This window comes from Chelon labrosus, assembly GCF_963514085.1.
Source record: "Chelon labrosus genome assembly, chromosome: 10".
In the NCBI taxonomy this organism is placed as follows: Eukaryota; Metazoa; Chordata; class Actinopteri; order Mugiliformes; family Mugilidae; genus Chelon; species Chelon labrosus.
This window is the reverse complement of record NC_140360.1, coordinates 18,161,504-18,185,053: the sequence shown is the minus strand read 5'-3', so window position 1 is coordinate 18,185,053 and position 23,550 is coordinate 18,161,504. Positions and strand designations below refer to the sequence as shown.

Below are 23,550 nucleotides of genomic sequence, written 5' to 3'. Positions count from 1 at the left end.
CTAAATGTTTCAGCAGACTTTTAGCCACACATGCCAGTGCTGTCTCATCAATACAATCAATTATAAAGTCACAAATGAATTGTTTAATAAGTCTGCGACAGTGGTTGTGATTAAAGTTTTCGTTGCGTGCTGCAGGGGAGGCTGGTGGTTTAATCAGAGTGGATCCACAGTGGATCTGAACCTGTCCTCTGGGGTTTGACGTGGCCTGGTGTCTGCTTTCATTTCTTATCTCGGAGCTGGTAGATGCATCTGCCTGCCCACATTTAGCATTCAAACATTGTCCTGGGCCCAGATAGCCGGCCGAGTGTAAACGGTATTTGGAATGCTGATGCGATCGCTGAAGAGATAACTTCCTCTGATGTAGTTGACAAACAGCTGATGTGTCGTTTTCTGCATAGCACTTTTGCGTTTTTTTGAAGTATATTAAAACGGTATATAAATGTATATACGGCCTTAATATACTTCATAACGGTATATAAATGCATATCTTCAAACTGTAAAAGTTGCTGCATTGTGTACTCTATGAAGGAGACGGTTATTCATTATTTGCTGAAACAATATAGAAAATTTCAGTAGTATGTATTTAGAGGAGTGTCATCTCAAATGTTGTTGGTTTTGCGTGTGTTGGCTGTGGCAGAAATGTTTGTGGAGATTTTCTTTCCCCAGTCATCTGAATTCAGTGTTAATCCAAGTCGTCAAGAAGCTTAAGTAATCTTGGGGGAATCAATTATTGATGATTAATGTGAGAAATCTCCAGCTCTCTCTCTTGTTAATGCTCTAATATTCCAATGTGTCTTTCAACGCTGATGAACGAGCTGAAGATCCCCTGAGCTGTTGATTTTGTGCCAGGATGTGGACCGAGGCACGGCCTGCCTGGTTAGGAGTTGTGTGGAGATGCGAGAGCACGTAGAAGAACATTTACAGGCAGACAGCGCCTACAAAATATCCATGCTTTTTGTTCATCGAACATAATTAGCTGCTTCTAAACTGTAATTGCTTTTTGATTCTGAAGCTCTGCAGTTCAATCTGTTTGACAAGTTAAAGCAGCTGCATAATTATGCAAATGGGACTTTTTGATGGAAGAGGGACGTTAGAAAAAAATAATGATCTGACATGTTACTGTTGCTTATGCACATAGTGATGAGTTAATGTAGTCACAGATAAACATGGGCGATGAACAAATAAGCTTGCAAATCAAATGTCATGTCTGATTGGTTGAACAGATACAAATATTCAATTATTTTGCCTTAGAATTGTCTTTTTAGAAGGGTTTAGACTAAAACTGTGGCATTTCCGTTTAGCATTACAGCTTATTGTATACGTGTATACGTAATTATTGTGTACACGTGTTGAAATGACATACTCTGGTATTTTCAGTGTATTTCCTTTGTTAAATTCCAGTACAGATGAACGCATCTGTAATGAGTCAGGGGAGCCAGGGGAGCCAGGGGAGTTAATAGTCAGAGGAAGTAATCAATACACATTGAAATATTTGATAGGAGTTCTTTAAAGTTCTTTATTTTGGCCTGTCGTGTTATCTCTTTAAAGTCACTTGTGGTTTAATATTGCCTTCCGTGTGTCTTGACTTCTTTGCTTGTAATTTGCTGCCTAAGAAAACCCCACTCGTCCCCTTGATGGAGCCTGTAGACTGGTGATTGGTAAGTTCATAAATAGTTCACTGTAGCCACTGTAACAGCTCTAGCATGTGTTTTGGGACCCTTCGGCAGGAAATAATAGCATAATGGAGAAAGCTCTTTCTCGTGGCTGGCGGCGTCCGCTCATTTACCCAGCGATCTGCTGAACAATCAGTGTGCCAAACCAAATTTACGAGCACACGGACTCCCTCTCTCCTGCAAAGCCCCCTCTAATGAAATACCCCTGCTAGATTAATGTCTACACAGGGATGATTTGCATTCAGACTCTACCTATAAATCTCACACAATGGCCAAAGACAATTTGCAAGTTGCACTCAAACTCCACTGCGGGCTGCCTTCAGCTGTAATGTCCCTCCTTGCATCTCAGCGCCGCTGTAAGCATGCTGGAAGAGAGCCAGGCACTGCCAACCTCTAGCTCCTTCCATCAGGCCCATTAAGACAGAATTAAGGTTGGTTTGTGTCCTTTGATATTGCTAGCTGTCCCATGAGAAAGGATACTAGTGGCTTTGATGAGCGGTGCTACCTCTATCTCATGGAGTTTCTGGTAAATACAACACAGAGGGGGGTTTGACCATAGAGCATTCAGACAACTATACGATTGGGTTTAAATCACTAAGCTCAACTTCAGCTGGAGTTTGATTTAACTTTTAACGAGCAAGGGAGCAAGAAAAAGTCATGATATAAATTCCTGTGATAATAATAGTTTGGAAATGTCATAACATGGAGACGTATTATGTAACTTCATCTGGATGATGTGAAAGCACAGGCCTTTGCCTCGTTTGCATTTTTCTGCAAATAGAAACTGAAATCAGTACTTGTTCATGTGGTTCATATAAACGTCAATGTCAATCAGTACTTTAGAGTGTGACTGGCATTTGAATGGTCTTGGTCTGCATTATATGAGGAAAATCATATCAGAAAATCATCAGGATGTACCTAAAGGTGTCATGTGGAGTTTTTGACCAGTAGTAGGAGTCCTGTTTGTGTTTGTGTGTGTTTGTTCTCAGCAGGACTCAAACGCATAAGTATGAGCATGTCGTTAATGTGACACATCGCCAGTTGTTTCATTTCACTGCTCTACAGCTGGCGGTGATGCAGCAAAGCATGCAGCAAAGGAAGGGATGAAGATGCTAACTGTGTTGAATACGAAGCTTAAGATCTTAATTTTAATTTTCTATTAAATCATGAGCACTTGATCCATCCTTTGGGCAGAGCTTTGCAAACTCTTAACCGTTCTTTCTTGTCTTTATGCTAGGTTAAGTTTACTGGCTGCTGATAGTAGCTTTATTTTTAGTGAGTGGTATCAACCCTCTCATCTAACTTTAATAATAAATACAGGCTTTTATCCCAAAGTGCCGAATTAATATTCCTTGGCTACTTAGTTAAAATCACAGTGAATTTACTTTAAAATAAGCTTGTGAAGTTGGCTATGATGCTATGAAATTATAATACAAGTAATAAGTGTAAAAGCTTTTGTTTTTCGTTATAATGGTTGGATTTTTCATTCAGGTTTTCTTTTTTGTCAGTTTGTGAGGAAACAGTATAGATCTTGAAGATGCTTTGTGTGGTTGACGCACACTTTATCTTTAATTCACCACCTCTTTTACTTCAAGCCGGCTAAGTGTTTGAAGTGTTTAAGTGTTTGAATCTCTTTCCACCCTCTTTTCAGTACAAGCAGTGATCAACACTAAAGCAGCGCGCTTGTAGGGGCCACGAGGCCAAAGTGTGGCTGCCTGTTCATTCTGTATTTTTTCACAGTTGAACCAATTATCCGCCTCGCAGCTGTCAAAACCGGCTGATGCAGCAGCTGAATCGAAGGCAATTTGTAGCGTAGTACCTGTGGAGAGCTGTTTGAAAGGCTGCCACTAGTTTTCTTCCAAATGGTGCGTGTATGTGTGTGTAGCTGACGAGGTGGAGGCTGAGTCAACATCTGAGCGCAGATGAGGGGCTGCTGCTCACGCATCCTCTTTGTCATCACGGGTAGATGTCAACACACGCTTCCTGAAGTAGTTTGGAATCATATGAAACAATACATATGAGTGACTGTGCTCTTCTTGTGTGTCTCATTTGTGTTGTTTCAAACAGAGCTGCTTTGTTTACTTTAGTATAGACTGATCGTGACCTGTCGGTTCAACGGTTTGCATTGCCTCTACTCGAAGGCGTTGGGCTGTGTGTTTCTAGTCTAGCTGCTGGTGTGCACACCTCTCTGTGTTCTTAATAACCCTGGATTTTGCTGGAGACTCTGAGGGCTCATCTAAATCCAAGCAATATGTTGAGGAATGCAGCCACAGAGAAAGTGAGATTTCCTTGCATCCAGCTCTCTGTGTTAGGTCATGTGTTTAAAGCTTCTAGGATTCAAGGTTAGATAAAAGGCAGCGTGCCCTTTCGAGATAAGAACAAATCTTTTGAAGATTTGAAATGTAAAAGTCCGATGTTATTCAAATTCTCTGAATGTATTTACATTTAAAACAATACTGAGATTGAGTAGAAGCTGACATGGTATTCTGATATCGGTCAGAAGCTGCAGAAGAACATTTGTAGGTTTCAGGCTCATCCTCAACTTGACAGGGTCAGTATATCAGCTCTTAAAGGTCTAGTTTCTCTGCCGGTGCATTTCAAGCTGTTTGGCATTTATCTAAATAATGCATTCTCTGGCAGTACGGTGTCAGACTAGATGATGAGAAATTAAAGTGGGTGAAGGTTGCAGGTGGACTGCTTTGAGCAGTTTTCAGAAACGCGTACTTGTGCGTACAAGTGTGTGTTTGCGAAAGACGGGCCACCCTCCTCTTTGGCAGCGTCAGACGGGCAGCCAGCCAGTCGGGGTCATGCACCAATAACTCCTTCGAGATACCTAATTTAACAGCAAAGAGAAGAGAAGCTAACCACTACAGAGGACTGGACTGAGTCATTAGATCTGCTCAGCCACACACACAGTTGTGCTTGTAATTAGTTGTTGATTAATACAGATCATTTGGGTTTCAGTGCGTCAGAAGTGCGCAGTGCACTGAGGAGCCTAACACATGATGAATGCCCTTCATTTATGCACTTGACAGAGAAAAACCTTTAAACCAAAGGAAGCGGGCATAAAGGCACACAAGCATGCATCTCATCCGAGGAGCAGAATCAAATGTTGAAATGCAGCATGCTTTATCTTGACTACTGCGTTCTGGTTGGGGAAAAATGGATCTTATAAAATATTGACAATAAATATGAAATAGTGTAGAAGAACGTCAAGCTTCACAGTGTTCCTCTGAGCAGCCTGTCAGCGTGAGTGAGCTGTTATAGTCGACCATGGGTTCGAGTCGTTGATCACTCGATGACACTGTTGTGAATGGAACCACGAGGCACAAAATTGCAGGAGGTGCTGCTCAGTTCTCAGTAGAAATTTCTGTGAATTCACTGTTACTTCAGATGTGATTTATTCTTTCTCATCACCGCTTGAAAGAGTTTTTTTTTTTTTTTTGCAAAAAAGCTTGAAGCGTTTCACGACTGTCACGGTTGCCGCTGAAATGACACAGTATATACTCAGTAAACCCAATAAATGTTTGGGTGACTCGGGTCTAAGCAGGTCAGCTAAGGACTCAGCAAAGTTCACTGCTGTTAGCTTCCTCAAGCCAGGCACTGCAGAATATGAGTCTGATGATACGTCACTGGGATTTTATGATTTGGTGTGTTTTAACAGATTTTTTTTCTGGAGAATAATCAGCTCTCATCGAAGCAGTTCCAGACCAACTTTTGTGGTGGAACGCTGATCAGGTTTCCAGGCTAATGTAGTACAGCAATGTTTTCATGCAGTAATCTCCAGTATAAGGAATATAATCAATCACAGCTTGGACAACCTGTAATTACCTCTGATTTTCTCACGAATATACAGAAAAGGATATAGCCACTCATGTATTTCCTTTATTGCACGAGACCGTTTTTTTTGTTTTTCTTATTGCCACGTTAGTGGCTCTACCGTGATGAAGTGCTAGCAGCGATTTCTTAAACCTTATTCAGTTTTTTACTGCAACAAAAACAAATAATGAGTTTCTAATTACATTGGAGCAGGTTTTTCCTGACAGGGTTTAGAGAAGCAAAACAGCTTTAGGGGAAGGAGTCAAATCGTATCTGAAAGTAAAGAAAATATTATTCTAACCATCAGCTATGCACACATTTAAAACCAGGGTTTGGTGGACAGCGTGGTGTGTTGACGTGTGAATCATTGCAGCTGTGTGGCCCACAGTAGATGATGTTCCAGTTCATTTGAAGCCAAGCAGAGAGCTATGATTAAATGAGCACGCTGGTGCATTTCTGCAGCCGTGTCCAGTTGCACTTACTCTTGCAGAAAGGCAGATTGATAAACTCTGACTCAGCAAATCTTTTTTTTTTTTTTCTTGCGCTCGGCTTGCCCTCTGCTCACTTCCTCCCTCACAACAGGAAACAGACTGCCCTCGCTGCAACAGACTCTGTGTATGAGCCACAGGAAAGAGGGCGTAAAATACCACCCGCATGCTTTGAGGTAAATGACAGGCTGGAGTCACTGACATGGCAGTAAAGACCGCACTTTAAGATTCGGTTTAAGCCTTAATTCTGCCTCTGGAGATTTAGCTTCTGTTTGCACCACCATGGGAGAAATAAATTTCACAGCTTGCGGAGGCCTTCCTGTGGAATGATACTTCCAATGGGATTTGGCATTTCATGCATTATTTAAAAGGCTTCGGGAATGCACCTGAATGAGCCTTAGTAGCTAGAGTTTCTGCGCAGTGCAGAAGAAAAGTGTTTAACTTCGTTTAACTTTCTGATTTCAGTTCTCGTATCCATCATCATAAGGATGATAGATTCTGCTTAGATACGGCAATAAAACGTGGAATTCATTTTCTTCATGACTAGACAAATGAGCTTTGTCTAGAATACAATCAGAATGAAATAATACTCCATCAGTGTTCCTGTCCCGACTAATCCTACAATCTGAAAGAGCTATGTTAGTCTGTCCTTTAACACTATTTATCACAGTTATGTAAGTTTAGCAATCCACCGCAAATTGAAATATAACAGCTCTGTTTCACTCAGGGAGGCAGTTTATGCAGATTGCAGTACAACAAGTATTAACACATTTTGTAAAAAGGAGAAGATATAGATGGTTAGCGAGCATAACACATGCAAAAACACTCCTCAGTTTAATACTCATTCCCCTTAATACAGTAAAGGTGAAGCATGCACCGTTCACTTTCAGCTTTAATTTATATATTTTTGCTACTTCAGTGTTTTGGTTTATTCTCACAGCTCTTAACGTCTGCTGCAGCAGGCGGCTATGTTCAAGGAAAATGGTTTAAAAATCCCACTTCTCAGCTCCATGAAGTAGCAACTAGCTGTGAACACAGGCAGATATTTCCCCTCAGGGTTTAGTGGAGAGCAAAAACAGAGACGGAACCGAATCAATGCTGGCCTCACAGTACGTCGGCCAGGTGGCTAGAAACATGACTCCAAATTAATGTTAATGTTGCTCTGTTTGCTAGCGATTTTGCCACAATAAGTTAATACACTGTCCTCGAGTGGCTTAAAACTCTTTAAACTGTTATGGCCACTATCGTGACATTTGATGTGAATACCAATGGTTGCAGAGGACTGTCCATCGGCTCTCTGTACAAGTGGGAAACTGTTGCAGAATTAGAATAAAAACCGTCTAGGCCTTACAACAACTGGGATTTCTGTAGTATTTGTATTGATATTAATAGTACTAGTAGTATGTTGCGGTTGTCTTTTTGCAGGACAGAGGAGCTGTCCAGGGTACTGACCACCTCCTTGAAGATGTTTGGTCTGATGGCTCAGTGGGGAGCAGTTTAAATGACGGACATGTTATTCAGCAAAAAGATTAGTGAAAAATGGTTTTGGTCTGATCATTTTATTTTTATTTTTTCAGTGATGCATTGTTTAAACAGAAATCAATAGCTTTAGTAATTGCATTGTATCTGGACTGCAGCATCAATGAATCACTTCCTACCGCTGCATTATATTGACCCAGCTCTGTTTTTTTTTTTTTTCTCCACCTCAGTCTTATTCCACAGTCATACTAGGATTTGCTCTAATGAAAACCAGCAGTGGTATCAGATTTGCTCTGTTCTATATGGAAATAATGAACATATTTGTATGTATTCACAGACGGAACAAGCAATCTTGAACAGATGTTTAGGCGACATGTAGATTTTTCTGCAATGAGAAGAAATCTGTGCAGCCATCAGAGGGGAACGATGGCCGCACAATGGAAAATTGGCCACAATGTTGGAGGGTCATTATTTCCTCAAGCCAACGCAAAATAAAAGCTGTGGCCTCATTCTTTTCTCCACGCGAGAAGTGAAACGAGCCAAGTAGGGGGCTCGTGAATTCGCACGGATACAGCCATGCGGTGGCTTTATTGCCCCCTGAGCGCTGTGGTTTGAACAACAGGCTGCATTTTATTTCGGTGTTGTGCAGAATAGTGCCCTTGCTGTTGCAGTGCCATTTACTGCAGCCGGTTTCTAAACGTGCCAATGAAATTTTATGACCGAGAGCCCAAAGTGTATGACAGAAAATATATAATGCACACAAGGCCAAGTATTCTGAAGTGTACCCCTCAAATGAATCATGTTTATTCAAGCAGAGGGACCCCTGCCATGCCATGGGAGCAGCAATGTTAAGTTTATACCAGACTATATCTGTTTAATTAAGCTCCTTAATCCTTTTTTGTTTTAGTCCGTCAAATGACCAAAAAAAAGCACCCTACTTCCCACTAGATCTCTTGACTTAGTACAATTTATTTTTTATAAGTTTCTGTTCTCAAGTTTTAAGTTTTTTTCAGTACATCATGATGTTCATTCATTAAATTATGACCACATTCAGAGTAAAATACAGTAGTGACAGAGCATGGCAAAATTCAGAGCATGGTTTCCTAGTGATTGTCAAGTTGCTCATTTATCGGGCGCCCCCCTCCGGCTCCACCCACATGTCCAACTATACTTGGTCTGGCTTTAAAAAAACAAGATGCCTGAAATACCAAGCTTTAGAATGGTAGTCCATGGGTGACTTCACGGTGCCTGACATTAAGGTGGACAGCTCCAACCAGCAAAGAGGCTGCCACTGAATCGGAATTTATCCATAATTAATATATGTAGTAACATAGTCAGTTATCTGGAGCGCTCCAGTGCTTTTTAAATCACCAAAGCTGGACTTTATTGAGATAATGAATGCAAAGTTTATTACCAAATTAGTACCTTGGCTGCTGTGACTATTGACTGCACATAAAGAATGAAGGAGAGTTCCTGAAAAACGGTTTTGAAGCTCAGTGTGGTGGCCCCGGCCGCCGCCATCTTTGAACTCATTATAGTCATACCCTTAACTGTGCACAACTTTAATCTGTTAACTTTAATACAGTTTAAGCAGGTGAGCTAGATGAAAAATCACGAAACCACGAAAGGGGAAATTGGCTATAGAGACTTGAAAATGTTTTTTTTTACACCAGGTTGTAAACTTGTTTATTTCTGCCGTGAAGTTTGACATTTAAAGATGGAGTTCTATGGAGATAGATGTGTTTTTAGGGACAGCCTCGACGGGACATTAGACAAACTGCAGTTTTTGGCATTTTGTGCCGGCTCCATTTTTCAGCCCTAGAGGTTGCTCCTTGACTGTGACACGTCTTTTGTTGTGGAGACAATGTTTGAGACTGTCAGTTGGAAATGTCCACTCTTGTGTCCTTGCACACATTAGTGTGTGTGGGGTTATTCAGTCCCGTACAAAACAGAAATGACCGTAGAGTAAAATCAACCAAAGAAACAAAGCCTTTTCATTCTGCAAGGACAAGACGCTCTATCATAACTGAAAAAACATTGGCATTTTGAGATATCATTTTGTCACACCCAGGGGAATATTTATGTATAATTTTGTGAATGTCACACTTTACTTGCGGAAGCAATATAAATTGTGGCCACGTCTCAGGAGACCGGATTGATCCATTGAAAAGTGCATCCCCTGTCAGTGCTAGATAGCTACTGTAAACTTGGCTGCAGTGGTGTATCTGCTGAATCAAAGGATGGTGGTTAGTGAGGCATTTTATGTGACAGCACATGTCTTCAGCTGCATTACTGATACACTGCAGCATCCTTGTTTCTACCCAGCTCAACAAAATCATTGAACCAGTGTCTTTTCTTTTCTGCCTTTCAGGTCTGAGTGTGACTCCTCCAGAATGGTCAGGTATGTCCAGCTGCTTTATTAATGTATGCTTTTTCCACCCACACTGGTTTTAGAAAAGTCTTTTTTATCTAAGTGTGAAAAACTGAATAACCAAAGATCATAGTGCTTGCCCGGGTGAGTAGTTTTCTTCTGTCTGAAGGATTAGGGGCCTGATGTGGGGCTTGTTATGGTGTTTGTGGGTATCACAGTGTGCAGGGAATGATGAGATTTTATGTCCAAGGTCACCCTTCATCATTGTTAGCTTGTCGGCTATGTGAACTTCAGCGGCCTGAGATTTGTTAGGATGCCTCTGCTGACAGAGTTAAGATGAGGGCTGATTTAAAACTGTAATGTGAATCTATCTCTCCCGTGAACACGGCTTGCATGCAGAGAATAGATGGGCTTCTCTCGCTGGTAAACACACGCCTTATCTGCAGTTTCTCTCTTTAGGGATGCCTCGCCGTGGGATCCAAACCGCCTCTGCCTCTTAGTGTTGTGTATTAAGGAACCGTGTCTAGATAATTCGAAAAGAGTGTAGTCGAGCCAATCCCATGCTTTAGTAAAAGAAATTTCAGGTCTGCCTGTTCTTTCCTTGGGTGCTGCACTGTCTGAACTCCCCGGGCCGCCTTTCTTCTGCTCTAAATGTCCCATTACAAATTTGAAGCAAATCCAGAGGGCCACAGCCTCCAGATCTGTGCCGGTCTTTGTTTTTGTACCGCCCCAGTGGATGTGAATGTGTGTCCATGCAAGAGTGAAACAAGTGTATGTGACATTTGTCTACTAGTACAGTTGCATCCCTACTTACATTAGTGTACCAAAGAAAAAGAAAACAATGCAGAAACTAGGTTATTTTAAAGTATCATTCATAAAATCAGCAGAATAAAAAATCAGATTTTCTTCTGTTTTAGTCCTTTGGTGACGGTCAACAAATGCTTGTATACCGATCAGCCACAGCATTAAAACCACTGGCAGGAGAAGTAAATAACACTGAGCATCTTGTGACAATACAATGTTCTGCTGGGAAACTTTTGGACTTGGAATTTGTATGGCTGTTACTTAGACATGTACCACCCACCTAGACCAGACCAGACACCCCAGCCCCATAGCAATGACTCTCCTTGATGGCAGCAGCCATCCCCAGCAGGATCCAGCCTGACACAGACACACACACAAAAACGGTTTAGGAACTACTAAAAAAAACATGAAAAACAGTATGTGTTGACCTGGCCTACAAATTCACTAGATCCCAAACTGATCACACCACAGGACACCCTCAGAAGGCCCATGTCCATTCTCTGGTGAGTCACAACTGTTTTTGGAGGCACAAGGGAGACCTACACAATATTAGATCATAGATGCCTGATCGGTGTATTTAGAAGTCTGGTTTTGATTTTAGCAACTGACATTTGCCTTTGGCGAAATGCCGAGACAAGAGGGATTTTCTGAATTACTAAAAGCTTTTGTCGTATTTCACACTGAAGAGTTTAATTTTTTTTAAATACATATATATATGCAAATAGTCTATTAGACTGCTGTCACTGGTATTCAGGGTTCCTGTACTGATGACTGAAATATTTATTGGAAAGCACAATTATTATATTAAGAATGTTTGACTGTGCTTGACATGATGACATAGCTGACACCTACTGTGGTCACTTAATGGCTTTTTGGAGGGTTTTGGCTTGGGTTGAAAAGTAATTTGAAATTTCAGTTTGAACTAATGCAATTGTCTCTTTGGAAAAGTTGCAATTTAGGCTTAAATATTCATTTGGACTCATTTGGTGTTGAAGTAATTAGAGGTTTTTGGCCATAACACTACGGTAACAGTCTGAAAATTATGGCCCGGTTTCACAGACAAGGCTTATATCAAGTCAGGAGTAGGCCTAAGTCAGACTAGTAAAGCTAGGTCATTTAAGCGGCTTGCATGAACGTGGCTTACATTTGTCTTAGTTAGTCCCAGACTGTGGAGTCCTGGAGTAAGCTTAAACGAGAACACCTGGGTCAAGCCTCATTAGCCTAAGTGGGAGCACAGCCTGTTAGCCTATTGGTGCTCATAAAAACCTGGAATGGAATTGAGGACAGCGTTGCTGGAGGGAATTCTGACACCAAACATGGCTGGAGGTAAAAGAAAACGCTCTAAGAACTATACTGAATATGAAAAAACTCTACTTAAACAGATTGTGGGAACTCATGCTGTTATTGAAAGTAAAGGCCACAGTGCTGCTATTGAACAAAGGAAGAGGAGTGCTTGGGCTGCCATTTGTAGTGAATTCAATGCAAATGAAAATGTAACCACAAGAGTGGTACAGCAACTGCAGGTGAGACATGTCAATTATGATCTGTATATCACAGATGTCATATAGTTTTGTGACATTGTCTATATTGAATGATATCTGCATTCATAGACTCTGTGGAAGAACATCAAATTAGATTTGAAAAAAAGAATGCAGAGGCCAGAAGAGAGAGATTTACTACTGGTGGTGGACCCCCACCTAGTAAAGACAAGACTGATGAATTGGCGGACTTGTTGACTGGGATAATAGAGGACCAGCAACCTCTGGATGGTATACCAGATGATGACCATTTGGACAGTGGACATGAAGAACTGAGCACAAATGGTAAATATATGATAGAAAGCAAATTAGTTACCTCATTCTGTACATACAGATTATTCCACTGTCTGTGTTTATTTTATTTCATTTCATGTGAGTTTTTGTATCTAACAGTGATCTTTTCACAGAGGAAACCATTCTAACCCTGGTGGAAGAGCCAGTGCACAGTGACTGTTCACCCTCCACATCTGGTACGGCATCCCAGAGAAAAGATACTGTCACCACCTTCCAGCAGAGACCAAAAAGGATGTCCATGCATGAAAAGTTAGCCTTAGAATTTCATGAGCTGAAAATGAAATATCTGAAAGAAGAGCATGACATGAAAATGAGAATTTTACAGGTCGAATTAGATATGAAATTAGAAGAGAGAGCTGTTCAAAGAAAGATGCATGAGACAGCTATATAGTGTAATGAAATATCTTGTGAAAATAAATTGTGAGTGATTGTGAAATTGTGAGAGTGTGAATAACGTAAACACCACTACCTACATTTTAGAACAGCCTTGGTTAAGTTTCCCATTTAATTTTTCTGCACACTATTTATATATGTTGTACACAACAAACAAAACAAGCAAGGCAAAAGGCAAGGCAAAAACAAGCCGTAATCAATGCATTCCATGGTTAAATGTATTTTTTTTTCTAACTGAAGTGCTGCAATGTGAAAGCAGCTCTGAGCGCAAGTCCTCCTTGGTTATTTTCTGCCACGGGCATGGGCACATTTGGATCAATCTGGTCTTCCATTGGAGGGTCAGGACAATTATGCTGCTTCAGGTAGTTGTGCAGCACAGCTGTAGCAATGATCACCTTGCAGCATCTTCTTGGCTCAAAGCGAAGTGTATTGCGTAAAGCCTGGAATCGATTCTTCCACACTCCAAACATACGCTCGACCATCCCTCTAGTGCGAATATGAGCTCTGTTGTATCTTTGCTGCTCAGTTGTTGTGGGATGTGGCCAAGGTGTGAATAAATAGGAACTCTGAGCATATCCACTGTCACCAAGTAGTAGTCCACTATGTTGCCCTCTCTCAAACTGAGCACACAATGAAGAGTTGTGAAAAATCCTTGAATCATGTGTTGCTCCTTTCCAACGGGCAACAATGTTTGAAAACTCTAAATTGGGAGTGCATACAGCCTGGACATTGATGGAAAACCAGTTCTTACGGTTCCTGTACTCCTCAGCATCAGGAGTTGATGGACACTTGATTTCAACATGACATCCATCTATACAGCCAATCACTCCCGGGAAGTTCCCATATTCATAGAAACGTATTTTATAGTTGGCTTGCTCAGCAGCATCAGGGAACATAATGTACAGATTTCTCAGTTCACAAATGGCACTGCAGACATTGTGAACTATTCTACAGACTGTTGCTTCACTGACACCACACAAATCACCAGTCTCACGATGAAAGGTTCCAGATGCCAAGAATCTCAAAGTGATCAGAACTTGGAAAGAACTTGGTACAGGCCTTCCTCTTTGAGACATGGAGGAAAGTCTAGGCTCAAGCAATGTAATGATCTCCAATGCATCTTCTTTGTACATACGGAAGCGGTCTCGGAAAGTTATTTCATCGTACTGATTCAATGGATTGCTCCTGTCCACAGGTATTTGTCTGGCTGGCCTCTGTAGTGAATATTGGTCTTCATTTAGATATTCCAAATACTCCATGCTCCCAAACCATCTGTGCTCCCTTTCACAAACACTACCAAGCTGAAGTTAAACCTGCCTCTTTGCAGGATTAATATAAACTACAATTTAGTCCTAGAGTAGCTCTAATCTACCCTCTTGCAATTGGCTTTGTTTAATCCAGAACAGACAAAATCTATGACTAATTTAAGATAGGTCTCTGCAAGTGACTTAAAGTTAAGCAAGCTCAAACAGCATTTTAGTCTGGGATTAGGCTTAAGCCTTGTCTGTGAAACCGGGCCTAAATGTGACACTTTCTGTCCAAAATGTCTTAGTGCAGCTTTAATGTGACATAATAATGTTCCACGAAAACAGAAAACCGCATGGTATTGAGACTATCCCATTGTGTGCAGAGGTATTTTTTCTCTGTATCAACTGAAACACGTCCCATAATGAAATCCAAATGGGGTGTTTTGTCCAGAGTCCAGGATTAGTGTCAGATTTCTTAGAAACTGGAAAACAAACATCTATTAACATTTTGCCCAATTTAATGAACCTTTCCCGGAGATTTTCGTTTTCTTTTGTAAACATCAGGAAACCTTCTGATTATCAAATATTTTCTCTTTCTCTCAGCCATAGACAGTGGAAAAATAAAAACCAAACAACAGAAATGGAGGACGAGGCTTCAGAGGCAAACAATCCCATCTCACCAAGCTGTTGTTTTGATGTGATTGGAAACCTCCCAAATAGCAGCAGCCTTCTGCATCCAATTCTGGGTTGTGGATTTGGCCACACTTCCACTAGATTCTTCCGTTCATTAATACGAAGCCAACACTGGTGATTGTACTTATGTATGAGGAGGTTCAGAATTCACATGCACAACTCGACCAGCACTGTTTTGATCATGTGACTCGTTGGCAGCTGTATATAACTGTTGTACTGAAGCTGATCGCTGACTTCTGCTCGCCTTTTAAGAATAGACATTCATTGTACAACTCTGTGATTGTAAAAAAAATTTTTATTGTATGTAACTGGAAAATAAGTGAAGGAAAAAACATTTGAATTCACTAAGCAGAACATTTGAAAAGACAGGGCTGTGGAGGTAAATAAGTTCAGTATTTCAAAAGAAAATATATAAATAACTAAGGCCATCGAGAGAACTGAATGTACTCAGAGTTTCTTTGTTGTCTTGGTTTAGAGTCCAACACTAAGACCAGGTGGTACAGCAACTGAGAGCCAAATTGGTTCCACAACAAAGCTGCATTCCTCAACAAGGCCCTTTAAAAGAAACAGGCACAGTTCTGCTTAAAAGTATTTGCACCGCTCAGAATTTTATACATTTCTGCATAAAAACGACTCAAAACATCAGCGGATTTTCACTGAAAGTAGACAAAGAGAACCCAATCAATCAAATGAAACAGACATAGTATACTTGTGCGTTTATTCGTTCAAGAAAATATATCATTTGTACATATATGAGAGTTGCAAAAGTATGCAAACCTCTGTTTTCATTATCTGGTGTGAGCACCTTGTGCAGCAATAACGTCTCTGCTAACCTCTGATAAGTCGTCTATAGAGGTACATTACAGGACCGTTTCTGTTCTGAGATGTTGGTGGGTTTCCTCACAAGAACTGTTTGCTTCAGATCCTTCAACAACATTTCTGTTGGATTAAGGTCAAGACTTTGACTTGGTCATTCCAAAACATTAATTTTGTTCTTGTTTTAAACATCTTTTATAGAATGACTTCTGTGCTTGGGGTCATTGTCTTTTTGCCTGACCCAGTTTCTCTCAAGATTCAGCTCACAGACAGATGTCCTGAGATTTTCTTTTCCAATTTCCTGATAATATTTCAGAATTTATTGGTCTTTCAGCGGTGGCAATCCCTCCTGGTCCAGATGCAGCAAAACAGGCCCAAACAAGGGAATTACCACCCCCATGTTTCACCGACAGGATGCTGGAGTACAGTGTTAGTTTCGTCTCCAGACATGAGCCTCTCATTTAAACCGAACAATTCAACTTTGGTCTCATCTGTCCACAAAACATTTTCCCAAAGGTCTTCTGGCTTGTCTACATAATGTTTAGCAAACTGCAGATGGGCAGAAATGGCTGTTTAGTTTTCTCCTGATGTTGGATTCATGAACATTAACATGAGCCAACGTGAGAGAGGCCTTTAGCTACTTAGAAGTTATCTTGGGTTCCTTTGTGACCTCTTGGACTATTATGCGTCTTTCTTTTGGAGTGATCTTTTTCGCTCGACCGCTCCTGTGTAATCGTCTTAAATCTCCTCCGTTTGTTCACAATCTGTCTGACTGTGGATTTGTGGATTCCAAACCCAGACATGGTTTTGTAAGCTTTTTTTTTCAGCCTGATGATTAACAACAACTCCTTTTCTGAACCCCTCAGAAAGCTCTTTTGTCTGTGCCGTCATACACCTCCACACACATTTGTCGTGAAGATCAGACTGTGACAAATCATTGATTTACAAAACAGGGCACTGAAGAACGCCTGAGACAATGATTGGAAACACTTCCCAACAGGGACTCTAATATGGCTCCAAAATTAACTTAGAGAGGTGCACTTACTTTTGTACCCCACAGATATGTAATATTGGCTCATTTCTTGAATAAACAAATAAAGAAGCATAATATTTCCGTTTCATTTGTTTGGTTAGGTTCTCTGTGTCTAATTTCAGGACCTGTGTGAAAATCCACTGATGTTTAGATTTATTTTTATGGAGAAATTCTGCAGCACTCAAGAAAATACAATTCAAGAAATACATAGCCAAGTAAATGCTCCCTGTTGTCTGTCTGTCTGTCTATCTGTCTATCTGTCTATCTGTCTATCTGTCTATCTGTCTGTCTGTCTGTCTATCTGTCTGTCTGTCTATCTGTCTATCTATCTGTCTGTCTGTCTGTCTGTCTGTCTGTCTGTCTAGCTCTCTCGTTCGCTCTTGCTTTCTCTCTGACTTTTGCTCCATTGTTGTGTTAGGTGAATCAAAGAAAGGTCAAAGGGATTAAATAAATTTAATACCTAACTGAAACATGTTCAAATTGACCTGAAACTGAAATTGAATGGATGCACCTTTAATATAACCTGACGCACCAGATGGTTTGTTTCACAGAGCCATCTCATATGTCGTCCTTGAAAACTCCTTGATAAAGGGCTGGCGCGTTGAAAAATAAATAAAAAATACGTGGGCTACATTGAAAAAAGCATATCATGTACTAACCAGGAAACACGACAAGATAAAATCTGAGGGGCTGTGAAAGCTAGCAAGCTTTCATACCAAGGTACTCACCATTGTTGTTTTTGAACAAATAGTTGCTTGGTGGAATAGTTGTAGCTTCCTGTAGTTCCTCATAGGATGAATGGCTCAACCACTTTGGTTCACTTGCCACCTCATAAGGTACACTAGTCAAAATGAATGCATTCTAATCACAGTCCCGCACTAAATCTTAGCTTCATGGAGGTTATGGTTTTCAGCATTTGTTTAAAATAGCAGTGAGCTGTTGATTTTTCATTTTAGAGGCTGTGGTTTGTAGTACTATTGAATTATGTTGTGCTGTACTGACACATGTTTCTGTTATGTTGACAACCCCATTTTAGTCAGTAGGCTAAATAACAGGAACACTTTAGCGTTTAATTCAATATACTTTAACAGCACCACACACTACATCCTGTAAAATGATCATACAGTTGAAATCCTGTCTTACACTGTTTCAGGGGCTTTAGTGCAGGACTGTTCTATTAGGAAGCATTAGTGTATCTAATGTGAGTGTATATTAAACCTGCTCTCATCATCTTACCATCTACTGAGAATCCCCTCTCCCCTCTAGTTTCTGCAGGGTAATTTCAAGTGCAATTTCCAAAAGTGTGAAGTTAGATGCCTTATACAGTTTGAAAACTGAAATATGAATACATGTAAGTGTCCATTATTTAAAGGAGAATTCAGGTCAGATTGAGGCAGTAACTTTTACCAAATGGGAATGATGCAACCGGCAACAAAAGTCAACATGAGGAAATGTAACTCAACTGTCTGAGGAAGCAGCAGTCATCAAGCTTGAATACTTCCGTCTCTAAAAATTCAAACAGGGGATTCAGAGTAAAATATTCCAATACTAAGAATTTACATTTTCAACATTACATATTCACGATGTGTTAACACTTTCAATTTTGAATTTGGGCACTTTTCATCTTCCATACCAAGCTTCACTGCACACAATGAAGAGTCAGCCTCTGTGAAAACTTTGCTTTACTGCTTCTAATGCTTTCCCTGTGATATGACTACAGTATCTCAGTGTCACTATTCTGTAGCATCTATTTAAAGCGAACCAGCAGCTGGTTTGCGAATTTTTTCTTGTGATTCTCTACCAGGCTCTGACAGCCCTCTAGTATCACAGTTCAAAGCTGTTTGAAATCACTACAGCTGCCAAACCAGCACTCTGCTGACAACACACAGCAGACTTACAGTCGCTTACATCTCTCACCTTGTTTATATGCCACACCATGACACCAGTGAGCCTGGCTGTTTAAATTTTTGTGTGTTACATGGCGTGGTAGATTTCATTATCATTAATAATGTAAAAGCTGCTGAACTTGGCACAGGCGCTATAAATAAATAAGGCGCGCTCCCGAAGGATTGCTTCGCTCTGGTTTGATAGAAGTCTGAGAATGTGGAGAGAGAGATTGGCCCTAGTGGGTGATGTGGGGATTATTCTCATACGCATGCCATGGCTAATGAGAGAGGAGTAACAACATGGCCGTGTTTAATTGGTCTGCTGTTCTGTAATCAGAACGGATGACTTCATTCAGATGTGATTAGAAGCTGGCTGAGATAGGCAGGCGGGCACTCAGCAGCCTCAGTGACCCGCTTCCATTGGATTGTTCTTCAGTGAATGTCTGATGATGGCGTGTTCTCCCACTCCACCTGATGCACTTTTGTCCAATACTCATCCATAAACCCGGATGAGCACGCGAAGAAAACGCCTACAGCTGAGGAGTGGTCTGACATGTTAAAACACCAAATGTAATGGGAGTTCATGATGAAAACTGCTTGTCTTTAAATATACCTCGTTAATTGTCCCTGGTGAGCTCGTGTTTTGTCATGGATGGAAGCACATTTCTCTGCGAGTGTCCAAGAACAAAAACCTAATTGAAATTTCATATTGTTTGGGAGATCGCATCCATGACTGCGGCCCTTTTGAGCGTCTTTTTTTTAATTAACGTGTACGGCTCGACGCATATGGCGGCCAGAATAGCTGTCAGAGAACTGCTGGAAAGCCTTGGCGAGGTCTGCGGCTTTTATGTCCTCTCCGCAGAGGGTTGGAGAAAACAGAGAGGCGGGGATTATACAGCTCAACCATTGTTGTAGAAATGACAGTGAAGAGAATAAACCTTTGCTGGGCTGTTGTTGTCGAGGTCACAACCTCTCTAAATGTGTGTCTCAAAACAACGTCAGTAAGCAAAGTGTTCCCAATCAAATTAAACACTCCAACTTGTTGTTGTAAAAGGATTGTGAGATGATTTATAAAGTATAATGACATGTCAGAGGAATTGACGCACAAACACTCAAAGAGGCGGCACCACCCCTGCAACTTCTTTTGAAGATGGAGCTGCAGTTTTCTGTCTCAATACTTTCTAAAACAACACAGTGTGTGGACTGAGCTGTACTTAATTCTCACAGAAATCTGACCTAAAAAAAAGAGGCAGCCCGTCCTCTGTTGCAGTGACATTCGGTGTCAGGACAGCTGAACTGATGTTTGTCTGCAGGGACGGGAGGTGACAGTGCTCTGTTTCAGAACTGGTCCAGTGCTGTCTCTCACCCTCAGCCTTCCTCTGGGATCGCACAAATCATCCGCCTTCTCTCGCCTCCTTCACCATCTCTTGTTGCCATGGAGAGCGATGCTCAACTTTGATGGGAAGGACACCGAGCCTGCTGCCTTTGTCCTTGTGCGAGTCCCTTTTGGCTGGGCAAACTGGATGTCAGGTCTTAATCAGTCATTGTTCTGAAATGATTTCCCTCCGCAGACATGGAACTAAACATGTGTGCACAGTGAAAGCAAGCGGAGAATCAAATGGTTTTTCAAGCGCAGAATTTCCCAGGAGGAAAAGAGCTGCTATCTTTTTCGATGAACCAGGAGTGTTTGTGCATTAGTCATTCCACTGACAGAAACAAGGTCTGAGTGTTTGACTCTGTGTTACTATCGGTTTAACTAATATAAGACAGGAAGAAAATTCAGACAAATTCAAGGTTCATAGAATTCAACTCAGCCAGAGCAGAGACATTAGCATTTTTGAAATTAATAATTCATTATGCCGAAACAGCAGCAAATGGCAGAAACCAAGACACAATTAGTCGCTGATATTTCTCAGGGCTCCAGTGCTGGATTTCTCATACTGACTCAAAGAACACAAAGAATGTTGAGTTAAAGAATGAAGGATGATTATATAGTCTTTGCTTTTTGCAAAATGCATGACTGTGAAGGGGGCGTGGCTTTTGATAGTATTTTATGAAGTCTTCATCCCATGAGAGAGATGGGGTGTTCTGTTGGACTGCGAGCGAACAGCTTGAGAAATGTGCTTGACCCTTCTGAGATGACCGGCCAAAAGGTGGCACGGCTCAGTGAAAACCTTAACAAACAGTAGATGCGAGAGAAATGTCTCTGTGGAAATGGTTTCAAGTGGAAGTAGATCACCATTAAACTGCAGCATGTTCACGTTTTATGAGCTGACTTTGTGGTGTTTCTTTCTTTGTGTCTGACACTGGTTGCAAAATAAATATTTTTGGAAACAACATGTGATGATTTATTATTATTTAATGATAGTTGACCAAAAAAGTATAAGTATACCTAAAATATAAAAGCACACCATGGGTACAACACATACTTAATTACATCTTAGGGCTGCCAATAGATTAAAATACTGAATCGCGACTTATCGCTTTGTCACGACCTAGCTCAGAGAGGGACAAAATGTGGAGACCACACGTGTCTCTTTAGAATCAAAATAAAATTTATTGATGAAATTTAAATAAAACTGTAGCTAAAACCTCAATACCATGCAAAGTGTGAGAATATGTAAGCCTGTATGAGAGCAAGAGCCTGTATGAGAGCAACTGCCTGCCCCAGTTTTTGTAGGTGGGTAGTCACAGGTGTCAGCAATCCTAGCAGCCACCCTAAACAGGAAGTAGGCCTTGAGGCCCAAAGGGTGTCACAACTTTCACTAACGCAGAAGAAGAGACTGTCGTGACTTTGAAACTGAACTTGCTGGCCAAAAGGCCTGTTTCTTTATCCATTTTTGCTAATTTCTTTCTGCTTGCGTTCTTCTCCTTCTTATTGTTGTTCTCGTTCTTCTTCTTTTTCATTCTCATCCTCATTCTTCTCATTCTACCTCTCATTCTTCTTCTTCTTCTTCTCATTCTTCTTATTGTTCTCCTTCTCATTATCCTTCTTCTTCTCGTTCTTCACCTTCTCCTTATTCTTCTGCTCCTTCTTGTCTGATTCTTTTTATCTCATTCTTCTTATTCTTCTCATTCTTCTCCTTCTCCTCCTCCTTCTTCTCGTTATTCTCCTTCTTCTTTTCTTGCTCTTGTTCTTGTGCTTCTTCTTCATCATCTTAATTCGTTCTTCTTGTTCTTTCATTGTTCTCCTTAGTCTTCTTGTTCTTCTTCTCTTCCTTTTTTCTCCTTCTTCTTTTTCTCTGGAAATAGTTTTCTCTACGTCATAAAAAGTTGTTTCATAAATCTGTATGATCAAATTTGTGTTCATTTGAAGATGATGTGATGAAAGACAGTCAGAAATACTTTCAGACTGTTCATTTCATTATTTTGGAGACAGGTTTCCCTGTCTTAAAGGGGGGAAAAAACAGAAACCAAAAACATTAATATCTTCGACTATTGGCCGAAAAGTTGTCTTGGTGCACCAGACTTCATCTGCAGAACAAAAATGGAACAGAAATTATACAAAGCATTTACTGTAACAGATGATTCCAATGCATCTCAAACAGGTTTCAAGCCTAGTTAGTGTCTGATACTCAAATATGAGAAAGAAGAGAATGCTGATCATACTCTGTGGGTACTTTACCTTTTATAAAGTATGGTACTCCGCGGCATAGCTATACTCTGTATATATTAAATGGTATTTATAATATTATCATATCTGTCCTCATGTATTACCAGGTCTGTATTTTGTTGTTACAAAGTTTGTCCTTCCATAGGAGACATGCATCGCTTCCAATCGAAGTCACTGGGAATCCCGGGAGGTTAGTGTCTGAAGGGTGCAGAAGAGTCGCCCCCTGCCGCAGGTGGAAGTCGGCTTCCTTTGGGTACAGTAAGATATTATTTTTACCATCACGTGCTTGATATCACAGCACAGCAGTTTTTCTTATCTTGCTCTTGTTATTGCCTAAAAGTCATCACAGCTCTCATTTTTAGTTGTGCTATCTTTGTGTCAGATGTATGGATATGACAGTTCACAGTTGCAGCCTTTGCTTTGTCCTAATGTTTGAGGCTATGCAGCTGTCCTCCAGTCATCAGCCTTTTATGACACAGCAGTCACAGTGCTGCATTGCTGTTTCCCTGTTGCGTCCAGTGAGCCCCTCTGACCACGTGCACTGTAGGATATCATTAGCCCTTAATGAAATACGAGCCCTGCTCATATGAGCCTCCGTTGCTGCTCACTCATTAGCCTGTGCTGAGCTCAGATCTTCTTCAACTTTACAACAAACGAGGAGAGTAGAGAGCAGGCATTGGCATCGGTGGGACAAACTTGGGGGGCTTCAAAAGGCTGGAGATGCTTTCAGAGACGCCTCCAAGCGCTGTGTGCTTCCTCATCAAAAAGCAACGTGTGCTTTATCCATAGCCCACTTTTGGCTCATGTGCAGCCCAAAAATAAATCCCATAGTGGGAAGATGTTCTATTTTTAAAGAACAGCGTTCAGAAGTTTCTGATGTGTACGAACAACGTGGGTTGTTTTTAGACTCGCAGAAATGAAACATTTGCTATTTCTTCCTGATGAATGCCTCATTAATTTGTGCTCTCTCTGTTTGTCTCAGTGTGATTGCTGCTCAGTATGTAATTTTCAAGTGTGGCTGAAAGCTAATAGGTTAAATGGATCATGACTGTAAACAAGCTGATGGCTGTGATCAGAGGTTGATTGTTTCCTTTTCCAGCTCAGCAGCATTGTTTGCGTTTCTTCAGGCTTACCCATTTCACACAGGCACACGCTGTTACTATCAGCCAGTTTCTAAATGCTGACAGTGAAAAAGAGCATGCCCCCATCTAATACCTGGTCATTTAGACTTGGATGATTTATTTCAGTATTATTAATGTGTCCCTGTAGCCTGGATGCCAGCCTGACTTGGAGGCAGAAAGTTGGTCTTGGCTCACTCCGTTGGGTATAATGATACACAGCATCTGAGCGTCATGGAGTTGAATCTGTTCTGATTGGTTGTAGGGCGACCCAGTCGTGTGCAG

The 23,550-nt window shown here is 41.0% G+C and overlaps 2 protein-coding genes across 3 annotated transcripts in view; one reads left to right on the top strand and one right to left on the bottom strand.

Annotated features, from left to right (window-relative positions):
- Window positions 1–23,550, top strand: part of iqsec1a (IQ motif and Sec7 domain ArfGEF 1a) — a 92,395-nt gene that overhangs the window by 6,720 nt on the left and 62,125 nt on the right. Inside the window, exons 2-3 of one of the 2 annotated variants that reach the window (XM_084552701.1) lie at window positions 9,831–9,860; window positions 22,293–22,400. In XM_084552701.1, the coding sequence (XP_084408827.1) occupies window positions 9,831–9,860; window positions 22,293–22,400 (138 nt within the window). Of the gene's footprint in view, window positions 1–9,830; window positions 9,861–21,884; window positions 22,401–23,550 lie in introns of those variants that run through there. The other variant, XM_084552699.1, reaches the window with a different exon arrangement.
- Window positions 11,689–14,381, bottom strand: LOC311493894 (putative nuclease HARBI1). The gene has a single exon (XM_084552711.1). It carries the CDS (start codon window positions 14,116–14,118, stop codon window positions 13,090–13,092), a length of 1,029 nt encoding a protein of 342 aa, XP_084408837.1. The 5' UTR covers window positions 14,119–14,381; the 3' UTR covers window positions 11,689–13,089.